This window comes from Balaenoptera borealis (assembly GCF_965194805.1).
Source record: "Balaenoptera borealis genome assembly, chromosome: 19".
Lineage (NCBI taxonomy): Eukaryota > Metazoa > Chordata > Mammalia > Artiodactyla > Balaenopteridae > Balaenoptera > Balaenoptera borealis.
This window is the reverse complement of record NC_138878.1, coordinates 50,750,814-50,775,535: the sequence shown is the minus strand read 5'-3', so window position 1 is coordinate 50,775,535 and position 24,722 is coordinate 50,750,814. Positions and strand designations below refer to the sequence as shown.

Sequence of the window (24,722 nt, the reverse complement as noted above, 5' to 3'; positions counted from 1 at the left end):
CAAACCACATATCAGGGTGGCAAGCTCCCTGGAAAAGCACAAAGAAGAAACTGGTAGAAGGTCAGAGAACAGCACATATTGTGCCGGTGAGAAACACATGAGTTTGGTTTTCAAATCTGTCAGCACCAGTTTCTTTCCTTTCACTCCAGGGGAACTTCTCTTACCTTCCATGCTCAAGAATCCTTTTTTCTGGTAGCCAAAAGAGGAACTGTTTCTAATCAATTCTACTACTACCCAGATCACTGTGGGTACCCAGCACTAACATTCACTGAATTAAAAGCCTGTGCCATAACTCAAAAGAAGACACGGATGCTGAGACAGCGGTGTCAACAGTGTTCTTTAAGTGTCCATCACTTCAAATGGCAAGCTACAGACCCAAATCTCTATTTGTAATGATGACAAAGTAGTTGAGAAATGTTCAAACTAATACCTTCCTTTAATATTGAATGATAATCATCAAATATCAAATGCTTTTATTCATTATCTAAATAATTATTTTATTAAAAACAATTGTTTTATTAAACACAGTAATTAACTATTCTGCTACTTAATACTCAACCATTACTCTAAGATATTTATTTATTTATTTATTTATTTATTTATTTATTTAATTTATTTTTTTGGCCGAGCAACTTGCGGGATCTTAGTTCCCCGACCAGGGATTGAACCTGGCCCCCACAGTGAAAGCCCTGAGTCCTAACCACTGGACCGCCAGGGAATTCTCAACTCTAAGATATTTAAATGTCCTTCTTTCCTACTTTTTAATGTTCATGAATAAAAAAAAAAATTTTAAGTACAACTGAATGAATTAAAATATTCTGTCTAAAAGAAAAACAGGACTTCCCTGGCGGTCCAGTGGTTAGACTCTGCGCTTCACGGCAAGGGGCACGGGTTTGATCTCTGGTCAGGGAAGATCCCGCGTGACGTGCAGTGTGGCCAAAACAAAACAAAAAAACAAAGTTTTTCTGAAAATCGAGGGTTTCCATTGACTATCAACATTTCTGTCAAGGTGCAGAGAGACCTGTGGCCTCCATCTCTTTTTGACTGGCTTCATGGGTCACCCCTGGAAGCTGGTCTAGAAGACAGAAGCAGGGGCGTCTGACCCCACACACTGATCCTGGTACACCCAGAAGTCACCTTCTCTTTCTTCCGTCTGTGCTCTTTCTTGGTCTTGTGTTTTTCTTTGTTCTTTTTATGTTTCTCTTTGAGAGGTGCCTCAAGTTTCTGACGAGCATCTGAAACACGAATGGAATAAAGACATTACTTGGAGACTGTAGGGGAAAAGAAGGCTAAATTACTGAGTTAGGAATCTGACGTAGACGGAATGTTTACCACTAAGGCAGAACTCCTGCCCTGCCTCACTGATAAACAAGCAGATTAGCATATCATGTTGTAGATCTATATTTAGAAACTGCCAGAAACCTCAACCTAAGACCAGGGTGATCCAACTGGTGTCAGGCCACAGTCTTATCTGCCAGATGAAGATAAAGTCAGACCAGAATGCCTACAAGCCTTCTGCCATTTAACATCCTCAGGTAAACTCAGAGATAGACCAGAGTCTGAATCTGGCTCTGTCAGCAGGTCTGTGATCTTTGGCATGTTGCTAAACCTCTCCAAGTCTGTTTTCCTGTCTGAAAAATGGGGAAAATAAGAATCCCTATCCTTTTGGGGACACAGAGAGGATTAGATGGGACCGTGCACATGAATCCCATAGCCCAGAATCTGGCACATAATTATCCACCCCTCTGACACCGTCCACCCTTTACAAAAGCACATTTCATGTGAGTTTGTCTTATAAGCAGAAACACTAAAAAATTAGCACCAAAACAACATAATGTACATGATCATTAAAAATGACTAAACATGGCAGAAATAGAGACACAGATGTAGAGAACAAACGTATGGACACCAAGGGGGGAAAGTGGCCGGGGTGGTGGTGGTGGTGGGATGAATTGGGAGACTGGGATTGACATGTATACACTAATATGTATAAAATGGATAACTAATAAGAGCCTGCTGTATAAAAAAATAAATAAAATTCAAAAAAAAAAAAAAAAAGACTAAACAAGTTGCATGCGCTCCACTTCTCCACCTCCAAATTCTAACCAAAACATTTTCATAGGTCATTAACTTCCAGGTCATCAAACCAGCAGAAAATTGTCTATAGCAGAAACAGTGTAAGTCATTAAATCAACTTTTTTCTACCTAAAGAAAAATTCCAAGGTATTTCAGGAGGATGGTTTATTTCCCAAACCCAGTTAACCGATGCCTGCAATTTTCTAGTCCTACAGTTTGGTCAAATATTTCCCAAGTTGACCTCCCCAAACTTTTTTTTTTTTGATGCTAGTTTTTGGAAAATAGCCCATAGACCAAATTAAGTTATCAACTATTACAAGGATATCAAGAACCGTCTGGGAAATGCGCATAAGTAACTTAGCTTTCAAGTGCCGACACTTATTTTAAACTAAAGATCTGAATAATTACACAAATGAGAAATACATTCACCACAATTTTTCAAAACTTCACACATTTGACTCCTCTCTGCTTTCATCTCTTTGAAGGCTGGGTTAATTAACCAAGCCAATATGCATATGTGGGCACTACAGGAAACTATAAAGTAGATAATAGAATTTTATGTCATTTCTATATCTGGGCTCTATTATCAGATGTTTGTTAACTCAGCTTTCAAAGAGATGCCAACCAGTCTAAACATTTTAACATGAGATGTCAGTTTAAGCTGGCACTGAACAGAAGTTGGTAACAGATACTGGGGGAGGAGGAGGAGCTATATTTCCTTCTGAAAGGATTAGTTTTATTTTATTTGCTACATTAGCCAAAGTATAAAGAAGTCTCAGAATATCCTTCTCCTTACAATTCCTATCCCATCTTTGTGCCCTAGATTTTTACTTTTTTATCTCTATATGTGACAAAATTTGAGATACTTAGGGCCCTATCTATTAAAAAGTTAAAAAAAAAAAATTAAAGGACTCTAAGGCTGAAAAGCAACAGCTATCATTTAGGCACGAGGTGGAAGCACTGATTTTCCAAACGTGGCTGAGAACGGATAAACTAGAAACAAACATATATATTTGGTCAGCCTCATGCTGGATTACGCTGGCAGAGAGAACAATGTGGTTAGAGTTGTCCTGTCTTAGGAGAGACTCTGGCCCCAACGCAAACAGATGACATAAGGAGCTCTCGACTCACTGGCGCAGAACACGGGAGGCAGCTGTGGGCCGAACTCCTCTCTTTCATCTATCTGTATCTTCTGAATCGGGAAGAAGGGTGCGGGCTCCTGGGGTGCTGGCTCACTAGCTGAAAAACACCAGGATATTAATTTTAGATACATGCCAAATATTAATGTGTTGGAGTCTTCAATGAATGTCTATTTTTACCAGATAGCATGTGCTTTTCGTCAGCACCCCGCATAACTAGCTCACACCAGGCGCTGAGGACACAGCAGTGAACACACGGGCCCAACCTCTGACCTCCTGGACATTTGAGCTGGGATGTCGGTCACACAAGGGCACCTGCAAGCAGGTGCCCCAGGGGCTGTACCACAGGGGTGGTGAGGGTACTTATGGCACACACTCCACATCACCTGAGACCTAAAACGTTGAAACACCATAGGGACTTCCCTGGCAGTCCAGTGGTTATGACCCCGCGCTTCCAATGCAGGGGGTGCGGGTTCGATCCCTGGTCAGGGAACTAAGATCCCACATGCCGCGTGGCACGGCCAAAAATTAAAAACAAAAACAACAATGTGATTAAGCCAGCCAAGATGACTAAATACAATATCGCAAAAACTGAAATAAACAAATAAATAAAAATAAAAGGTAGAAACACAACCTCGAGGAAGGGCCATCTCAGGAGAATAAAGACTTACAAACAGGATGTACGGCTTCCCTGGTGGTGCAGTGGTTAAGAATCCCCTGCCAATGCAGGGGACACGGGTTCGAGCCCTGGTCTGGGAAGATCCCACATGCCGCGGAGCAACTAAGCCTGTGCGTCACAACTACTGAGCCTGTGCTCTAGAGCCTGCGAGCCACAACTCCTGAGCCCACGCACCACAACTACTGAAGCCCGTGCGCCTAGAACCCGTGCTCCACAACAAGACAAGCCACCACAATGAGAAGCCCGCACACTGCAACCAAGAGTAGCCCCCGCTCGCCGCAACTAGAGAAAGCCCGCGCGCAGCAACGAAGACGCAACGCAGCCAAAAATAAATTAATTAATTAATTAAGAAAAAAAAAAACAGGATGTAAGACTATGTCCCAGCTCAGAAGGCTTCATTTCACTAAAAATAAATCGTCAAAGAGGAGAAAAATTGAATATAAACAAATTATCGTGTTCACATCAATTATCTCGTTTTTAAAAAAGAGATGATTAGGTTTTCAGAGAGAAGAGAGAAAGATGGGGAAAGCCGAAAAAATGTGCATCAAAGCATTAATGGTGGTTATCTCTGGGGAAGGGGGAATTCCCAGAGACTTAAGCTTTCTACATTTCTTTTCTTTTTTTTTTGGCTGCATCAGGTCTCAGTTGTGGCGTGTGGGATCTTGCATTTTGGCGTGCGGGCTTCTCTCTAGTTGTGGCATGGGCTCCAGAGCGCACAGGCTCAGTAGCTGCACCACTCGGGCTCTCTAGTTGTGACGTGCAGGCTCAGTAGTTGAAGCGTACGGGCTTAGTTGCCCCGTGGCACATGGGATCTTAGTTCCCCAACCAGGGATCGAACCCGCATTCCCTGCATTAGAAGGCGGATTCTTAACCACTGGACCACCAGGGAAGTCCCTATATTTCTATATTTTTAAACTTTTCAAGTAATATATGACTCTGTAATAAAAAAATAAGTTGTTTTTTTCTCACAAAGAAAGAAATAGGCTGACATTTGCAATCACCTAAGAACAAACAATATTTTATATCTCTATGTAACTTTTTGGTTAAAGGCCCTCAGAAATTAAACCCAAGTCCACCACAGACTGAAACGGGCAGGCAGAACAATCTAAAACTGAGATGGGAAATTCTGTCCACCCACCCAAACATCTGAAAAGTCTCCCACCCTTGCAAGCACCAGACAGCCTCCTTTCCTATGCCCAAACTCCTGGCTGGGGTAAACAGAACAAGTAGGACAGGCTACTGACCAAGTGTTAGACTCACTGTAACGAGAACAGACACCGTCTACCAAGTGCTACTTATGTGCCAGGCAATGCCCATCTGATGGCTGTTCCAGAGCATACAATCTGCCCTACAGAGAGGAAAAGCAGGAAGAAACCCTGTATATGTCATGACCAAATGTCTTCCACTAGTCCTGGCACCTCATCAGCAACCAGGTTAAAAAAAGAAAGAAGCTATTTTTTAAATGAAAATTTTACTATTTTTTAATTCTTCTCAACTAGGATAAGTAGGAAAATCAATATTATCAAACACATCTTTACATCCTAAATATATACCAGAGATTTATAGCAGATAGAGAAAAAAAAAAAAAAGAACTCTGTTCCACCCCATTTAAAGATACAAAAGATTATAAATCATAGAAATATTTTTTTGGATCCGTCTACTAAGGCAAGGAAACAAAAGCAAAAGTAAATAAATAAGGGACCTTCCTGGAGGTCCAGTGGGTAAGACTCTGCACTCCCAATGCAGGGGGCCTGGGTTTGGTATCTGGTTGGGGAAATAGATCCCGCACGCGTGCCGCAACTAAAAGTCCGCATGCCACAACTAAGGAGCCCACATGCTGCAACTACAGAGCCAGGGAGCCGCAACAAAGGAGCCTGCCTGCCGCAACTAAGAGCTGGTGCAACCAAATAAATAAATATATAACTAAATAAATATTTTTTAAAAACTGAAAAACAAATAAGACCTAATTAAACTAAAAAGCTTTTGCATAGCAAAGGAAACCATCAACATAATGAAAAGACAACCACTGTATAAATCTTGTTGTGTTTTTTTTTTTTCCGTCATCCTGGTTTTGATATCACCTCACACTTGTCAGAATGGCTACCATCAAACAGACCACAAATAACAAATGTTGGTGAGGATGTAGAGAAAAGAGAACCCTTGTACATTGTTGGTGGAAATGTAGATTGGTGCAGCCACTGTGGAAAATAGTATAGAGGTTCCTCAAAAAACTAAAAATAGAACTATCATGTGATCCAGCAATTCCACTCCTGGGTATATTTCCAGAAAAAAAACGAAAACTCTAATTTGAAAAGATACATGCACCCTAATGTTCACAGCAGCATTATTTACAATAGGCAAGATATGGAAGCTACCTAAGTGTCCATCAAGAGACGACGAATGGATGAAGAAGATATGGTGTATATACACCATGGAATCCTACTCAGCCATAAGAAAGAATGAAATTTTGCCATTTGCAACAACATGGATGGACCTGGGAGGGTATTATGCTAAGTGAAATAACTCAGACAAAGAAAGGCAAATACTGTATGTAATCACTTACATGTGGAATCTAAAAAATAAAACAACTGAATGAATATAACTAAACAGAAACAGACTCACAGACATAGAAAACATAATAGTGGTTACCAGTGGGGAGAGAGAAGGCGGGAGGGGTAAAAGAGGGGTAGGGGACTAAGTGACACAAACTATTATGTATAAAATATATAAGACACAAAGATATATCGTACAGTGCAGGGAATATAGCCAATATTTTATAACAACTTTAAATGGAATACAATCTACAAAAATTTTGAATCACTATGTTGTACACCTGAAACTAATATAATATTGTAAATTAACTATAATTAAATAAAACTTTTTTTAACTTAAAAAATACAAAAGATTAAAACATCATCAAAAAATCATCAATTGCTAATTATCCTGGTCCCAAATTACACACTAAATGAAGAAAGCAGCTTCTCTAGAAACATCACTGTTTTCTTTTTTAGATCCCAAAGTCTAAAGTATTTGACATACCTTGTGCCACAGATGACGTTTCCACCAAGTCAGTCTCTTGGGAACCTTTGATGTCGGCTTCCCGGGTACCCTCCTGATCATCCTCACTGTCGCCTTGCTCATCCTCAGAGGATGAAGACTTTTCATCTGAGGAGCTGGCAAAGATGGCTTTGAATAAGTCCATGGATGGGCGGCTACCCTCTCCTTCAGTCTGTGAATCCACACCTTTGTTTACCTGTATTAACAGTGAAGTAACAGTCAGAAATGAAGAAGCAAGGGTGAAAGGAGCCACGTGTTCTAGAACATGGCACCCATGCACACACACACACGCACGCATGCATACATATGCACACATACTTATGTTTGTGCTCATTTACGTGGGTCTCCACACCCACGCACTGCCTAACTAAACAATGATCACTCACATGGCATCATTTTTGTGGTGCTTCTGACTCAACACCTGTAGATTGTGCTGACTGGTAGAAGTAGCTGAAGCTACACACGGAAATAGGTTATTAATCAGAACTGCAAAGGACCCAGAAAAAGGCAGTAGGGACTAGCACAGTGCCTCTGTCCTGTTTTCAAAAGTCTATCTGAGCCTTCAGAGGTCCCACGTGAAAGGTAGTGAAGACAGTGTACTCGTATAAAAGTTCTGAAGAGAAAACTGGGGGCCTCCACACAATGGGGAGGGCACTGAGAACAAGCCAACAAAATGGTCCTGGAGCTCCCCTCTGCAATTGCACGTCACCCTTCCTAAAAGCACCCCAGGTGTGGAGAGTCAGGTTTGCCAATAAAGAGGCAGTGACTTGGTATACACTCCATTCTATAAACAAGGAGCAAAGGTATGAAGAAGACATGGCTCCCACATCCTAACAGCTAATCACCAGACAGACATGGGGTGATCTAACGTGCTAAGTGTGAACAGCAGCGACGAGAGAGCCCAGGACTGGCCTAGATCAGAACCCACTCCAGTCCTTCCATTTTACCACTGAAGAACGTGGGTCAGGGGCGACAAGAGCCTCTGTCAACGACGCACGCATGCTACGTGCCCAGGGTGGGTCTGGACTCTACCACCAGCTCTCCTTGCTCTTGGCCTGGGGTCCCTCCCCAGTCCCACACCGCCTCCAGTTTCTGAAGCAGAGTTACAAATACGCACGTGAGGAAAACCGATACAAGATAGTGGAATTTATGATTTTAAAGTAAACCCTTTTCATAGAAAAAAATTAAGGAAGAAAAGCATACCATTGCCCACTAAAAATAACCAGGACACCTTGGAGTAAGGACTGATTCTAGAGCTGGGGCTGAGAAACAAAAAGATGAGGCCAGAACATCTTACTGTGCCCAGAAAGTGAGGACATGCTCAGAGCGTAAAAGGGACATTTCAACAGGACACAGAAGCCAACTTGAAGGGGCTTCAACTAACCAAACTAGCACAATTGGAGCATTAAAATAAATAATGATAGTACTGAATTATCCCTCTGGATAAAATAGGAAACTGTGGGTCCACAGTGACATAAATAGTTTGATGAAGGACAGGGTATTTATATATTTCAAAGTTCTTAGATGTGTATTAAAGATAAAGTACAAATTAATAAGAAATGAATAAATAAAAGTACTTAACTACAAAGGGGAAAAGACTGACTTCACAGTGGAGAAGTCTGGCAGACACCACCCTACTCGAATAATCAAAGTGAACATCAGTAACGGGAAAAATCATCATCGTGTTCTACTTGGCAGGACACAACAAAAGCACAGCGGCATCCCTTCTGAGGTGTTCCTGCCAAAAATGCAGAACCAGAATCTAATCCTGAGGAAACGCCTGATGAGCCCAATTGAGGGGTATTCTACAAAATTCTGGCCTGTAATCTTCAAAAGTATCAAGATCACGACTCCGTGCTCCCAATGCCGGGGCCACAGGTTCCTGATGAGAACCTCATCACCACAGGGAGAGGCAAAGGCCACAGTCAGCCTGGCAAAGAGAACTTGAGAGCCCCAAATACCTTATCTGAGACTGATTCCATTGTATGCTCTTCCTCTTTGTTTACTAATGGACTGGACTCTTGTTTAGGTGGACCAACTTTTGATCTAGCCAGACTTAAAAATTCACTAATGGAATCTTCTTTCTTTTCTTGTTTAGATGTATCCCACCTGGATGGTTTTCTTGATTCTGAAAGGTAGGACATAGACCTAACATTAGAATTAGCAAGCAAAAGGCAAGCTCTGCATTATGGTTCTTTAATTCATTCAAGAACATCAGCGAGCCTACTATGTATGGTCCAGGCACTGTGCAATGTGCTGGGAATGTGGCAGATGCTGAAGCAGAGCTCCAACCCAAAACAGTGTATATCTGGACCACTTCAGCATGAGCTAATGTATTCACATGAACGATTCTTTTAATGGAAGGAGAGTTCACACTACATGTACCCCTATGACAAGATGACCCTTTACTTCTGTCTTCCCGACAGGCTAGGGGTTGAGACCATGGACCTGGGGAAGGCCTACTCACTGTCGGGACCTTGGTGCTGTGGAACTTTTTCACTTGATGCTTGAGTTGCAGGTGAGGAAGCTGTCTCTGGGACTGTCAGAAAGTTGAAGACTGAGTATTTGTCACGTTTCACTCTTGGTAAGCCAACTGAAGTTGAACTGGGGGTTGAAAAGGAAACATATATATAAATAATTTTAATAACAACTTGTGAGGATAAAATCCAGTTCCTATAAGGCTGTCCATCTCATGTTTTTCACCAGTAGCTCTTCTACTTGGCTGAAAAGGTCCCTTAAGATGTTTTTGCTTCTCAAAGCAATTTTAGAATTTGGAACGTCTGACTTTAGGAGCCATGAGTTTTTTATTATTATAGTAAGAGCTAGAATTTAACTTTTTTTTTTTTTTTAATTTATTTATTTTTGGCTGCGTTGGGTCTTCGTTGCTGCGCGCGGGCTTTCTCTAGTTGCGGTGAGTGGGGGCTACTCTTCATTGTGGTGTGCAGGCTTCTCATTGCCGTGGCTTCTCTTGTTGCGGAGCACAGGCTCTAGGCGCATGGACTTCAGTAGTTGTGGCTCGCGGGCTCAGTGGTTGTGGCGCACAGGCTTAGTTCCTCCGCGGTATGTGGGATCCTCCCAGACCAGGGCTTGAACCCATGTCCCCTGCATTGGCAGGCAGATTCTTAACCACTGTGCCACCAGGGAAGCCCTAGAATTTAACTTTGACAATGGATTTCCATGAAAGAAAAGTTCCACTGCCAAAAATATACCTCAACTTTCTGACAAAGTCTCTGATTCAACTGTATATGCTTTCTTGTGGTGTTCACAATCAAATAAGAAGGTACTGAACTTGTATAGAGAATCAGAAAATGTAAGTTTCATTTTAAATGTAAACTCTCTGTGTGTGATTAAAAAGGTGGCAAATTAGACAGACATTATGTTTTTGTAACTTGGTGTATCTGAGTTTCCTATCTTTGCTACCTGGATGTCTGCTTTTTTTTTTTTTTTAGTAACAAATTAATACAAGTTAAATCTGCAAAGTCTGCAGCTCCAAGCATTTACAAGTAAGTTCATCTAGGAAAAGGAAATTTAAATGAATATGTAGGTGGAGAGTTAGCTTTAAAACAGGGGAATAAGTACTGATGTAAGGGCAGGTTTATCCAACTTACCTTGGATATGGGTCAGGGACATTAAACCTCTTACACAGAAGCTTGTCAGGGTGCCACTCAAATGTGTCTCGGGTAAGCTTCCCAAACAGCTTCATCTTCACAGCTGACTGCTTGTCACTGACGTCATTCTGGGAAAAGACAGTCGTCTGTTTCATCAAGTGGCCACACAACTGACCTGTCTGCTTTTCCATTTACAAGTTTGCCAACAATCTTCCAAAATTTCAAAACAGCTTATGTTACATTTCTGCTAAAGTACACTGGAAGCTAAAAGCATAAAGCCATTTCTTATTCTACAGTGCCATGTGCATTTTGATCTTTTCACTGAGGGCTTTAACGTTTTTGGTTATACAGTGTTTTAATTTTAAAATTCACCACATGGGGAATGATGGCGACAGACCTCTTGGTCCCGAGGGACTTCCACCTGATCTGAATCGTCTTCCATCTTGGCATGAGTGAACCGGGAGGACAAGGTCGAATGGGAAGACACATACAGCAGGGCTGCCTGAGCAAACTCATCCCGCTCACGGCGTCGCTCCCACTCTGTCATACTGGGATCAAGACAACATTCCAGAGCATCTATGGTAGAGAACAAGAAACTGCTTCACTCCTAGGAAAAATGGAGAACTTAAAGGAGAACATCTAGTGGGCACCACTGTATCCCTGTAGTTTTCACCAGAGGAAACACATAATCATTATCCTGGTTTTTAAGAGCATGGCGGGAGGTACTTGGCAGGTAATATTGCTCCCTCCCTCAAAATGATGCTTTTATTGAATTCTGTCTACTGCATATAACAGAGAAAAACATTTGGGGATTAATGCTTGATTAAATTTTCAAAGCAAGGAACTTATAACCAGTCCCAGACAGTGAAAATTCATCCCAACTATATTCCTAAGTTTGAGCAGAAAACACTCCTTTCTCTAACTTTTGTTTTTTAATTTAACATGTAAACACTAGGGGTGTGGAATCTTAGTGGGGAGTTAAGGCACAGTACACAAAGATCTGCTTTTGAAAACCAACCCCTCTAATTTGCTGACAAGCTCTCACAAGGACTACTGCGTATAAGAGCAATCTCTTGCCTCAATCTTGCCATATTTACTTCATAGATCATAGAGTGACTTTTTCCCCATGTAAGGGTTCAACAGCCAACTATCTTGGTAACTTAAATTTTAGACTATGATTTAGAGTTAGATGGTTAGGATCTTAAGATAGAGTGGGAAATGACCTTGTTCTCGTGGCAGGAAATGCAACCCTTACACAGAAGTCAAGCATTTGCAAACAGTAAATGGTCTGTAATTTAACATTAGCCACTGCCAAGGCACACTCTCTACTTAAACTGCTATCTTTGGGACCCGAGATACAGAGAAACACAGACTAATTGTTCTTGCTTTCTCAAGTCAAGAGCCAGGGCCTGAAATCTTTACAGTGTTCACAGCAGGGCAAAGTAAAACACTGCCAGAGCAGGATACCTCAATTCTGAATCTGGGTCTAGGGTCAGAACAGCAATAACACTACCCCTGGTGACACGTGGGAGGCCCAGGCCTAGCACCCACCTTTCTGACCCCGTTTCACATTTACTAAAAACTCTTCATATCGTTTTTGCTTTTCTGGCTCTTTTGCGAAAGGTTTGAAGTTGCTGGCTCTTACGGGGGCTGTGCCACCACTCAATGCCATGTGCCAAGAGCAGTGTCCGACGTCTGGAGAGGAGGGCTGGGGTCTGCTGCTAGAGGCATTCTGGGCCAGACTCCTGGCCTTGAGTTGAGCTGCTTTAAGGTCAGTTGCCTGCTTCATTTCTTTGAGTCTCTCTTTATCTTTTTCGGACAGAAATTCTAACACTGAAGTAGGTGTCCCTAAAAAAGAAACAATAATAGCAAGAGATGAAAAGCATCATAAGACATCTATACTCACATATCTCTCTACATACATTTTCAATATCACAAATTTAGGTAATTGTTGTCTTGATCCCAGTATGACAAATTTATGTAATTATGTAATTTATGTAATTGGAGTATTTTACATTTAGTGTTTCATCTGTATTCATACAATCCCTGTGAACTAGACAGTAATAAAATAATGACACACCTATTTTATAGTTGGCAAAAGTGGAGGTTAGTACTTGGATGTTTATAACGCCAGTAAGTGGTCCTAGAATGAGGAACCTGACATCCCAGACTCTGGACCTCCAGTCTGGGGCAACCACCATCTCCATGGTCTTGCCCAACACAAGCCCTGGCTCAGAGCACAGCTACCCATCAAACACTCACGCGTGTCACAAATGCTCACTGAGCACCCACTGCCAGGCCTGGGGCTGGGAGAGTAACACAGATGAGGTCTTGCTCTCACTAGTGAGGGAGATGGACATTAAAGAAACCACGAATCAACACCAGAGGACCACCGCAAGAGGAGGACTGTGGGGAGAAAAAAACAGGGTGACCTATGTGAGAGGGCTGGTCACGGGGGCAGAGGGAGAGACAACTAGCTTAAACAGTGGGCAGGGAAAGCCTGGAAAGGTCCTCTAAAAAGATAATATCTGAGGCAAGTTCTAAGTAAAAAGAAGGAGCCGGGAATTCCCTGGCGGTCCAGTGGTTAGGACTCCGCGCTTTCACTGCCGAGGGCCCAGATTCAATCCCTGGTCGGGGAGCGAAGATCCCACAAGCCACAGCGCGGCCAAAAAAAAAAAAAAAAAGAAAAAGCCAAAATGTGAGAGAAAAGAGAGGCAGAGGAAATATGAAGGCCCCGAGGCAGCATCATGGTCGGCAGGTTCAGAGGGCAGGAGGGAGAATCATGAGGCTGGACCACAGGGGGTTCAGGGAAAGTGGTATAAGCTGTGGTCTGAAAGGTAGGCAGGGTGGGGTCCACAGGGCCCTGCGGGCAGTCTGGACTCTTCCTTAGTGTGAGCAGTACTGGAGCGTTTTAGTGGGGGCATGTGGGGAGTGATACATTTGGCTGCTGTTAAAGGGAACAGGCTGCAGAGAAAAAGGAAGGGAACTAAGGAGACCGATGAAGGGCTGCTGCAATGATCCAGGTGAGAGAATATGGGCGCCGAGACCAGGGTAGAAGCAGCGGAAATGAAGAGAAGTGGACGGGGTCCCCTCGCATGTTGAGGGTAGAGCTGAGAGGACTTGCTGAGGGACTGGGTAGGGAGGGGGAGGCAGGGAAAGAAAGGAGCTAAGAATTAGGGTTCCCATGTTCTGGGCCAGGCAGTGGGTCACTGGTGGTATCATTTACTGGGAAGCGGAAAGCTGAAGAAAGAGCGACTCTGGGGAAGGAAGCGGGCAACCAAGAGTTCTCTTTTGGTCTGTTGTAGCTGAGGCACCTGTTAGGCTCCCAAACAGCAAGTCCACCTCTCATAGTGGGTCTCTCAGTTCCAGCCTACAGGGGGATTCTCCACGTCTATCCATCCTTTCAGACACACTCATTCCTTTTAGGCTTTCAGGAAAACAGCAAGAGTACCCTTTTCCCCTGAGAAAAAAACCAATATGTTCCCAGGCTGTGCAGAAAAAGTGAAGGTACACATGGCCCTAGTCTTTGCTTCATTCTTCGGACAATTACCAAAAGTCTGAAAACTGCTGCACTTAAGACTGGGTTTATAATTGTAATGACACAACTCAACTGATGGTGGGAAAACAACAAGTAAAGGATGTGTACACTGTTAACTATGCCGTTCACAATAAACAATTTTATTCCCACAGTTTGGGAGTACAAAATTATGTAAAAAATTTCAGTGGGAAAATGACTTTCCATTTTGATTTGGATAACTCAGATTATTATAAATGTAATGATTTTAATCTTCTCTGTGGCACGTACCTTGAATAGGCGTTTCTCCTAGCAACTCTCCCCGCTTGGAGGCATTCAGTTGGTGCCTACTATGTGTCCCTGGGTCATGTGTTGGCTTTCCAGCTGACTCTGATAATACCTGAAGTAAGTGGGAGTTCTCTGAGGTTGCAGCCACAACAGGTCTGAAATAATGCACTGGTCGATAGTCTCTTGGCAATTCGGGTGGTGGATAAATCTTACAAAAACAAAACAAAACAAAACTCAGAACATACAGGCTGCAAGGTGATCATGTTTCATTTAACCAAGAAAACTCATTACCTGTGAGCGTGGTTAATGCCACCCTTTCCCAGGCTAGCATCTGGCAGAGAGGCAGCACCGGGAACAGCCTGCCCAGGTGCCCCGCCAACATCCGTCCTGGATCTGGAGGGTCACCAGAACCACACTGTTCTCGTGGCCACACATTTTAAATATCACCCCTGACCACTCTACTCAGAGATGCTAACACGCATGTTTTATATGAGAACAATAACGATAACTATAGTTACTACTACTGGCCCACGTGCAAAACTGGCCCATTGTGAATCAGAAAATTTAGAAAAGTATGATTCACAGCTTAAATAAAAAGAATAACTTTAAATAAGTTACTTTTAAACTCAGAATTCTTGGGACTTCCCTGGTGGTCCAGTGGGTAAGACTCCGTGCTCCCAATGCAGGGGGCCCGGGTTCGATCCCTGGTCGGGGAACTAGATCCCACATGCATGCCGCAACTAAGAGTTCGCATGTCGCAACTAAGAAGGCTGCATGCCGCAACTAAGACCCGGCACAGCCTTAATTAACTACTTAATTAATTAATTTTTAAAAATCACATTAGGTTTAAAAAAAACTTTTTCTAAATAAATAAATTCAGAATTCTTTTTCTGGTTATGTTTCAGTTCCAAATTGGAGTTTCAGGCCTTATTTTTTGGTCCAAGGTAGTTTTCATTCAAAAGCTGACTGAAGTGAAATTGAAATACATTTGGGAAATTCAGGTATTAATGATGGTAGAACAGATAAGCTAAAAGAAAGTATTAGATATTTTTAAATTATTGCTCTAAATGGTCTCCCTTGCTCTTGGTCTAACAAACACATAGTTATGGACAGTCCTATTTAAGCTGTTTTCTAGATTTTTCAGCTACGTGGAATTCTGAGCTCTGTAACCAGTGAAGCACTGAACACTCTCTGGCTGTGGTTCTCAGCCCCACACAGCGCTCACTCGAGAGGTTTAACAATGCTGATGCCTGTGACCCATCCCACAGAAAAGTCGGCTGCAGCCGGAGTTTCCCAAGCTTCCCAGGTGGTTGTAAAGTGCAGCCTGGGGTGAGCACCTGGCCCAATGAAAGTCATGAAAGAGTGCTATTATCATTGTTAGGAAATCTCATTTTTTTATCATCTTAGCCTGACCGCCTTCTCTGAAAAACGTAACTCCCAAGTCAGCCAGCAAACACTCTCGTGTTACCATGACACAAAAAAAACCACGGGAGCATGGCAGATAGGAGGGGTGTATACACATGACTCTTCTTAATATCTGCCATCGGATTCAAAGCATTTCAATCCCTCTGCTAAATCACTGCTCTGTTTTGCCTCTGGATCCAAAGGCTGGGTTTTTAGCCACATATTAGAAAACCTGCCTCTCTGTGAAAGGCTCAGTGAACACAGCCGTGCTCTGAATCGTTCACACCCAAAGCCCTATGCCAGCGAGGAACCTCCAGGGCCCATATCTCCATTTACACACTCTGCCACGACAGTGCATTTGTCTGTCTGGCACCCTCGATAAGCAGGAGCTACTTGGGGGCCAAGACTTATTTAAATAGTCCTATTTACCCTTGAGTCCTAAGCTGAATGAGTACTTAACCATTTTTATGCTCCCTTTTCATACATGTAAAAAACTCACATTCTCCTTTGACATAATATGACATTTCTGGTAAATAACAGCGGCTGACTATGTGCCCAACACTGTTCTGAACATATTCTGCTCTCTGTTACAGCACATTAACTATCACGACTAAACAAATCAAAGCTGCTGTAATAACGTATGTGGTTTCTCAGGCTGCGCTGCTCCTGGCCTCCCTGCTTCCGGAGAACCGCAGGCCAAGCCACAGAGGTACTTAACAAATGTTCACTGAGTTAAAATCAAAAAGCCCATTAAAGTGTGGAACAATCTAAAACAAGGATGCCAAGGAGGCAAAGGGCCAGGCACCCCTCCTGAGCTACCAGCACCCATGCTAACCTGTGAGCACGTGACTCTGCTGGGTGTTAAAGAGCCACGTGGCCAAAGCTGTAGAAAGGCTCACAGAAACAAAACTACCTGGAAAGGCATGAGGAGTTCTCCCCAGGACTCGACCCACACGTTCCCAGCTTCTCTCCCTTCCGCTCGGCGCAGGCAAGGAGCCCAGGGAGCCCTGCCCACAGCAGCTAATGTGTTGCACGGCGCCCAGGAGGAGCTGGGACCGTGGGCTGTTACGGCTCTTTGAAATTTTCTTTAAGTTACATTGCCCCCAGGATTAGATCAATTCCATTCTCCCACCACCTTCTAATGTAATTCTTCCTTAATGGAAATAACCACTCACTTGAAGTTGGGATTTAAAAGATTAGCAGTTAGATGTTTTGAACACGATGTGGCTACCGACTGACATTTCCAGTGCAGAATATGTTTCCCTGGACAACCACTAGTAACCAGACTGTTGCTTTCTGTTAGCAGAATTTACTTACCTTTTCAATTGTTAATGGAATAACTCAGATTACGCAGCAGCAAATATTTTAAGTGCTAAATCAGTTTAAAAAAAAAAAAGAAAGAGAAAAATCTTACTTTCTTAGAAGATAAAGGTTTAGAAGCCAAGGAGAATCCATCCAAAATTTTGCCAACGTAGCGAAGCTCTTTCTCTGATTCTACAAAATGATGTCATTTGATTAATTCCAGAGGCAGAGAAAATTAGAATAAGACAAAAGACCTCAGTTTTTTATCTCCGAGAATATAAACACTACATGTCATAGTTGCAATCAGTAAAAGGGAGGAAAGAATGGCATGTAAAGCCCTCACACCTCTGTTGACTCAGTGACTGGCAGCCCAGACCACACCGCCCTGGGCTGATTAGGCTGTCCAGGTAACAATGGCACCTCAACATCGTTATTTAGAAAAAGTACGTAAGGTCCTATGCTAAGGGGCACCAAAGAATATACTCTGTAGAGTAAAAGATCTCAAGAAAAACCATCAAGAGAACAAGTATGGATAAAAATAAAAATAACTTTGAAAGAGTCATTTCTAAAACTAGGTGAAGAACCATGGGGACACGACCTCCCAATTTCTTTAGCAACCATCCAAGTAAGACACAAAAGGCAATACAACCAGGTCAGCCTGTAATCTAACTGTGGGACCAGTTAAAAGGTGCTTTTGTCTTTTTCTCAACTGAAATTCTAACGAGAGATAAAGATCACTAATTCAGGATATGACTAACACCCTCTAACTTGCAGCCAGGGATGATCTATTGGTCGTGGAGACAACCCCTTTGATTCTCAAGGATTTTCTGCACATAGAGGTTATGTCGAAAATCCATATGCATGAACTGCATTTTCTGTTGCCAAAAGCCCATGCTACATCACCACCAGCACTTACACAAGCTGGGTGTTGAACCCTGAAGCAGGTACGGCTGCCCGCGGGGCAGGTGGCACTGAGGTTTTCAGCCGCTTAAGATGCAGCACTGCCCTGGAACTACCCTCCCCACAATCTCATTCTTTGCACTTCAACTGACGTAGAACTTTTGGACCAGCTTCTGGAAGTCCCTAAAATTCTGTAGGGTAATATAGGATTAAATTACATTCTTCGAATTTTGTATTCTTTTAAAACCCAGCAATTTGGGACTTCCCTGGTGGCACAGTGGTTAAGAATCCGCCTGCCAATGCAGGGGACACGGGTTCGTTCCCTGGTCTGGGAGGATCCCACATGCCGCGGAGCAACTAAACCCGTGTGCCACAACTACTGAAGCCCTCACGCCTAGAGCCTGTGCTCCACAACAAGAGAAGCCACCGCAATGGGAAGCCCGCGCACTGCAATGAAGAGTAGCCCCTGCTCGCCGCAACTAGAGAAAGCCTGCACGCAGCAACGAAGACCCAGCGCAGCCAAAAATAAATTAATTAATTAAAAAAAAAAAAACAGCAATTTCACCTTTATGAAGAAATAAACAAATGTCTACAAAGAGAGAGCCATGAGAATACTATAGCCCTACTTATCATGGAAAAAAAACAAGAACAATTTAAAAATCAGCCATGGAGACTGGCTACGTATAGATTCACTCAGTGAAAAACCGTAAGGTCAAAACTATAGATGTTGTGACCCTAAGGGTAGGAGCGGGGACTGTGGCAGAGAGGGCGTGAGCAGAGGGTGGGGACCTCAGAGGGAGGCACCAACCCAGGCTTGATGGGGGAAGGGCTGGGATTAATCAGCCAGGGCAAAGGTGTTATACAAAGGAAAAGCCAAAGATTTGACTGAGAAGGCAGATTTAAATACGTATATTTATTATAGCTTAATAATTATTATAAATTAATACATTATATTAATATTAGTAATATAGTATGTGTGTTAGTATGTTGATATAGTTAGTATAAGTAACAACTAACACGTTAATATAAGCTATAATATTAATATAACATTAATTTAATATGATATTATATATCTTCTTTTAAGTTAGGAAAACAATACATAGTCTTAGTAGAAAAATCTGAAAATATAGGTGAGCAAAAGGAAGAAAATAAAAGTAGCCTAGTTCCCACCCAGAGGTAACATCTACTAACGTCTGGGTGCACACCCGCCCAGCACCTCGTGTAAAACCCTGGGTTCTTTTCGTGGCGATGACAACAGAGGCCGCTCACACTTGCAGAGTGCTTGCTGTGTGCCAGGCACGTTCTAAGCCCTTTACGCACATTAAATTTCCGTGGGATAGGTAAGCCATTGCTGTGTCCATTGCCCAGGCAAGGACGCTGAGGCATAGAGAGGCTGAACAGCCTGCCTAAGGTCACAGCTGATAAATGGGGAGAGCCAGGACGGGAGCCCAGGGAATCTCTCTTCAGAGTCTGTGCTCACAGCCATTAAGCAAACTAAAGACTGTTTCTCACCTGCTTTTTTCTCTTCTAGAAATGTAAAATTGGCATCATTTTGGGGAGTGATGCTTAGATTATTTAGATGTATTTTATAAGAGTTAGATCAAACTTGATCTGACTATAGCTAAAAACATCTAAATAGATTATTTTATCTGAACTCTCACCTCCTCACTTTAAGTGGTTGTTACAGGAGGTGCCATTTATTCAGTCTTTGAGGCAGGTACTATGCCAAACCTGTGATGCCATTTAATCCTCACAATGACCCCCAGAGTGGATTTTATCCTCACTTTACAAATGACGCCCAGAGAGGCTACAAGCCTTGCCCATGGTCATGCAGCTGGGCAGTAGAGAGCTGGGATTCGAACCTGGGTCTGATTGAGAGCTAAGACTCAAATCCAGGTCTGACTGAATCAAAATCACATGCCATTAATACCTACTGACTCCTTCCTATACCTTTTCTGGAAAGAAAAACTGAAATTCTACTTAGAACCATAGAATCCAAATCACTATACGACTCTGACTTGAAATTCCAGGTGTGTCAAGAGATGTTCATCTCCTAGCTCAACAAGAGCCCCTTAGGAACCAGATAAGTTTAAGTGATGAGATGAGCTGGGCACCAATCTCCATGTTGCTGCAGGTTCTCTGTGTACCTACCACCTGGTTCCCACGCCTGGCCTCCTGACCTGCTGCCTCAGTTGACCTGCTTTGGCTACCTGCCCAGTTCCTTGAGCTGGGACTGCGTCCCTCTGACCCGCTGTCAGCTCTGACCTGCAACACGAGCAAGCACGTGTCCACACGCTTCCTCCTTCCCTGATTCCAGGCCCCTCCCTCCTCCCCACTTGACTCTGTCTTGACAGTTGGCTTTGGCCTTGAACTGGTCTAAATTCCACTTCTGTCTTACTTCCCACAGTGGGCCTCTCTGATCCCCACTTGTTCCTCACTCTGCATCTTCGACCAACAACTCCCTGCTCCACGGAGGCCAATGTCCCAACACTTGGTCTACCATCAGTTGCGGGTCCATGGAATTACCTTTCTGATTTTTATATTGCCTGGGTGCTGTCCAGCCATAGAGTCCGTCTCCAGGCTCCTCATCCTTCAAAATGGTATCATACTTGGATAGAGTTTCCGTGGCGTAGATATCATCGTCTTCCTCTTCCAGGGCACCTACACCAAAAGCCTTCAAAAGCAAGATCTCACACTGAGCCACTATAGGTGTTAGCATATGCCTGCCTGCACTGAAGGATAAGGCTACTATAAGGATGGGACTGATCAGACCACATTAGTACTTCAGGATCACCAAGAGAGAAGCGAATGGGAGCCCCAGATTAACACACGTATCCAAGTCTTTTGGAAAACAATGACCAGAAGTGAATGTCATGCCTCCAGCGCTGCAGCTGTCCTCCAGACTCAGCAGCAGCCACGGGTCTGGGTCTTAGTGCAGGAAGAGGAGTGGAGAAGACACCCAAGCAGCAGTGCAGGGGGAGAAATGGGGCCTCCGAAAGGAGAAAGGCAGAACGTTCATCTACTGAACAACATGGTCTGGTGCCAGCGCTGGTGACCAGGGTCTGAAGACCACCGCTACTCTAACGGCTGCTAGAAGAACTCCTAATCTTTGTGGGAAATGGCGAAGAACAAATATCACTTTTTGTTAAAAGGATTGGAAAAAAAAACATGTGAAGGAAAGAAAAGGTACAAATGAAATGACAAAGTAACCATTCTCTGAACTTATTTTAGGAAAGAGACTCTGAATCAATTTGAGAAGACAGGCAATCAGGAAAAGCTCTCCATCTCCTCAAAGGTAAAAAGTAAGTCTTTTTACCAAGGTCCTTTGGTAAAAGTAAAACTTACACCCAGGTTCCTGACTTAGGGCTTGCAGCACTAGGAAAGAGTCGGAGAGGAAGTACAACTTGGACCTGAACTTGGAGAGGCAGATTGTAATTCAAATATTAACTAAATCAAAGAGGTGAGTGTGGTTTTCTGCTCAGCCCCGCAGGGGTGTGGGAAAGCAGTCCTCACTCCTCACACACAAACTCCACCAGGCACGTTAGGTCACAGGGTCTCAGGAACACATATTCAAATTAGGACGGTGTGCTTTACATGTCTTCGGACAAGCTCCTAAGGACAACACAACCACTTTAAGGTCTTCATTTAGTCAATGAATAATGAGTGCTTACTATGGGGCTAATATAATACAGCAAGAATTCTCATTTGTCAACGGTTCCCTGTTTATAAAACAGAAACATTTTTACCTGGCCTGAAATTCCCAATTTTCTTCCTTTATTCACTCCAACATCTCCAAGAAGATTGTTGGTGCCCTCGGGTCCACCACTAAAAAGATTAACATGTTCTCCTGAAGTTCCAAACAGTGCTTGGTGGGGATCCAGGCCCTTGTAAGCCAGTCCATGTACATTATCTTTAGGTGTGAAATCCACAGGTGTGACATCTTTGGGCGCAAAGGTCACATTTTCTGGCAAGTAGTCATCATCTTCATCCTATTTTCAGTGTTTCAAAATGGAATGAAGGTGAGTCACTGCCTGGTTTAAAGCCTGTAAAATACTATTTTCAAATGCAGTGATTAATTCCAAACAGAACAATTATCATACTTTCGTTTCCACTATTACAAATGACTAAATCAAGCCCCTGAACAAACGATACTAACACAAACAACTCCATTTTTTTTAACCTTTTTTTAATTGAAGTATAGTTGATTTACAATGTTGTGTTAATTTCAGGTGCCCAGCAAAGTGATTCAGTTTTATATATATATATATTCTTTTTCAGATTCTGTTCCATTATAGGTTATTTCAAGATATTGACTGTAGTTCCCTGTGTTATACAGTAGGTCCTTGTTGTTTACCTATTTTATATATGGTAGTATGTATATGTTAATCTCAAAGTCCCAATTTATCTCTCCCCCTTGGCCCCCACCGCTATTCCCTTTGCTAACCATAAGTTTGTTTTCTAGTTGTGAGCCTATTTCTGACAAACAATTCCATATTAAGAATCTGAACAGACTTGGGACATCTACGGGGCTGGCATGTTGCTAAATACAGTATCTGACATAATGAGGACATTTTTAGGGTATGGGTATTTCCCTATAATGCGATCTGACTGATTTCTAAAATTTTCCGAACCTAAATTTCACGCTCATAAAGTAACAGGTGCTACTGGGCCAAATTGAAGGTCAATCATCCCATACAATACCTCAGATCCTTCAGAGCCTCCAGGGGGTAATGCACAGCCATAGATTTTTACTCCAGGATCTATAAAAGAGATTTCAAATGCATTAGTCAGAGGTGACTAAAATTACAGAAACCTGATTCACTGACACTCTTCAGGGGTAGATGGCTGAGCCTGTAAAAGACGCTACAGCTTTAGAGTCGGACACTGAACACTCAGGGATTGTTTTCCACCAGCCCCTGCCCCACCTGCCCTCTGGCAATGATGCACGTGGTGAGTAACCACTACTGCCCAGAACCACAGAGAACCCGAAAGAAAGTACTGCTGCCTCCAAGAGTTCACAGTCTGGCTGGGGAGACCAAGGGACGGGAATAATAGAAAATAATCATGTTAAGCTATAACACAGTTTTGGCAAAAGTAGGAAACAAGAACTTTCATATGCTGCTGGTGGGAAGGTAAACTAGTCCAATCCTTCCAGAAAGGTATTGTGCATTACACACAAAAAACCTTAAAATACGTGCACACCGCTTGACCCAGCAATCTTACTTCTAGAAACATGCAGTCATCAAAAAGTCTGCTGTAGAGTTAATGACAATCAGTACACATACCAGGTTTCTGTCGGCGTGGTCTTCTCTTTACTCGAGGACCAATTCCTTGTCCTTCCTTCCAACCCATTTTTCTTAGCAATTCAAAACCAACAGATAACCTAGGATATCAAGGCATTGAAAATGAACTTCTTTTTAAAACACTAACAAACAGTAGGAAATAAGCAGCTCATATACCTGTCATGCCTCAGCCCTTTCCCCCATCCCTATTAGAACTGCATGGCCCTGCTGTTCCCACTACAGCTGACTGGACCTGGGGAAGCTGATCAGATGCCCCCTCTCCCAGGCCTTTGGGATGGGCACATAGATGCCAAGCATGTGGCCTGGGAAACCATGATGGTCTGAGGCTGCCACAACAGGCCACATACCCAGGAGCAGAACAAGGAAGTATGCAGAAAGAGGGTAGAATGAGGAGAGAGCCCTTAAGGTTTGTGAGGCAGGGGCTGAGAGGGAAGTCACCCCAGTTCCTAATAGCTCTCCAGCTGCCATGAGCCCCACTAACACAGCCAGTGCCTGGAGCTCTAGAGCACTCCATGTGATAACAGCGCAAGGTCCTTTTGGCAAAACCCCCTTTTGTACTCAAGCTAGGCTGAGAGGGCTTCTCCTACTTGCAACCCAACTATCCCTAAGTAAGATCATCACACATATGCAAGGCAGTGATGCCAAGATCAGAAAAGTCAGAATTAAATTCTTCTTACTTCGCTGGTGTTATGAGGTCATCAAGCAAAGTGGCGCCAGGAATAGGGGCAGTAGCCGCTGCTAACTGCCTGGCCTTTTCTCGTATTCGATCTTTGGTTTTAGAAGCAAAATCATCTGTGGTAACAATCGCTTTAGGTGCTATCCCAAATTCACTAAGATCCTTAAAAAAAGAAAAAAATTCAAACAGAATGACTTACATTATTTGGAAAGTGATTAAACATGATACATTACACAGCTTTATTACTTTAAAAAAAAAAAAAGTTAAAACTACAAAATTGAGTTAGGGATCAACAGAGCAGCTGATTTTACGCCCTGACTTTGGATAAGCTAAGGTCACTGCCCGAGGACAGGGGCATGACAGTGGCCACTCAGTGAAGCCACAACAGGCACTGCCAAGCTAGGAAGACAGGAAGGAAGTGTTCTGTTCTTTGTTCTTCTTGGACAATACCTCAAAGGTCAGTGTGAAGGGGGAAAAGGTCTTAGAGGCACAGTCAGCAAGCATTCAGGGGCACCTCTGTGCCAGGCTTAGAGCTAAGTACCATCCGCTGTCTGTCCAGCAGCCACAGCCCCTTCAGCTCTCCCCACGGAGCCCTGATGCTGTCCAGGCACCGGCCTGGCTCTGCGCCACCATGCCCTTCAGGAGTGATGTCCCTGGGGGGGATGTGTTGGGGCAGGGGAGGGTTAGGGAGTGGGGCTCACATCTTGCCTAAGCCAGTCATCCTGATCCCATCTTCCTCACCAGGGACTGCTTTAAGAACGGGCTTGTAGAACAAT

At 43.2% G+C, this 24,722-nt stretch overlaps 1 protein-coding gene across 2 annotated transcripts in view; it reads right to left on the bottom strand.

Annotated features, from left to right (window-relative positions):
* The window catches only part of GPATCH1 (G-patch domain containing 1), a 39,113-nt gene that overhangs the window by 4,219 nt on the left and 10,172 nt on the right, over positions 1-24,722 (bottom strand). The window contains exons 4-18 of one of the 2 annotated variants that reach the window (XM_082366482.1): positions 23,948-24,108; positions 23,253-23,350; positions 22,669-22,727; positions 21,714-21,956; positions 20,494-20,641; positions 17,180-17,259; positions 14,365-14,569; positions 12,111-12,407; positions 10,957-11,135; positions 10,560-10,687; positions 9,419-9,555; positions 8,913-9,079; positions 6,934-7,147; positions 3,208-3,315; positions 1,138-1,235 (exon numbers count right to left, since the gene is read on the bottom strand). In XM_082366482.1, the coding sequence (XP_082222608.1) occupies positions 1,138-1,235; positions 3,208-3,315; positions 6,934-7,147; positions 8,913-9,079; positions 9,419-9,555; positions 10,560-10,687; positions 10,957-11,135; positions 12,111-12,407; positions 14,365-14,569; positions 17,180-17,259; positions 20,494-20,641; positions 21,714-21,956; positions 22,669-22,727; positions 23,253-23,350; positions 23,948-24,108 (2,322 nt within the window). The remainder of the gene's footprint in view (positions 1-1,137; positions 1,236-3,207; positions 3,316-6,933; positions 7,148-8,912; positions 9,080-9,418; positions 9,556-10,559; positions 10,688-10,956; positions 11,136-12,110; positions 12,408-14,364; positions 14,570-17,179; positions 17,260-20,493; positions 20,642-21,713; positions 21,957-22,668; positions 22,728-23,252; positions 23,351-23,947; positions 24,109-24,722) is intronic. The other variant, XM_082366483.1, reaches the window with a different exon arrangement.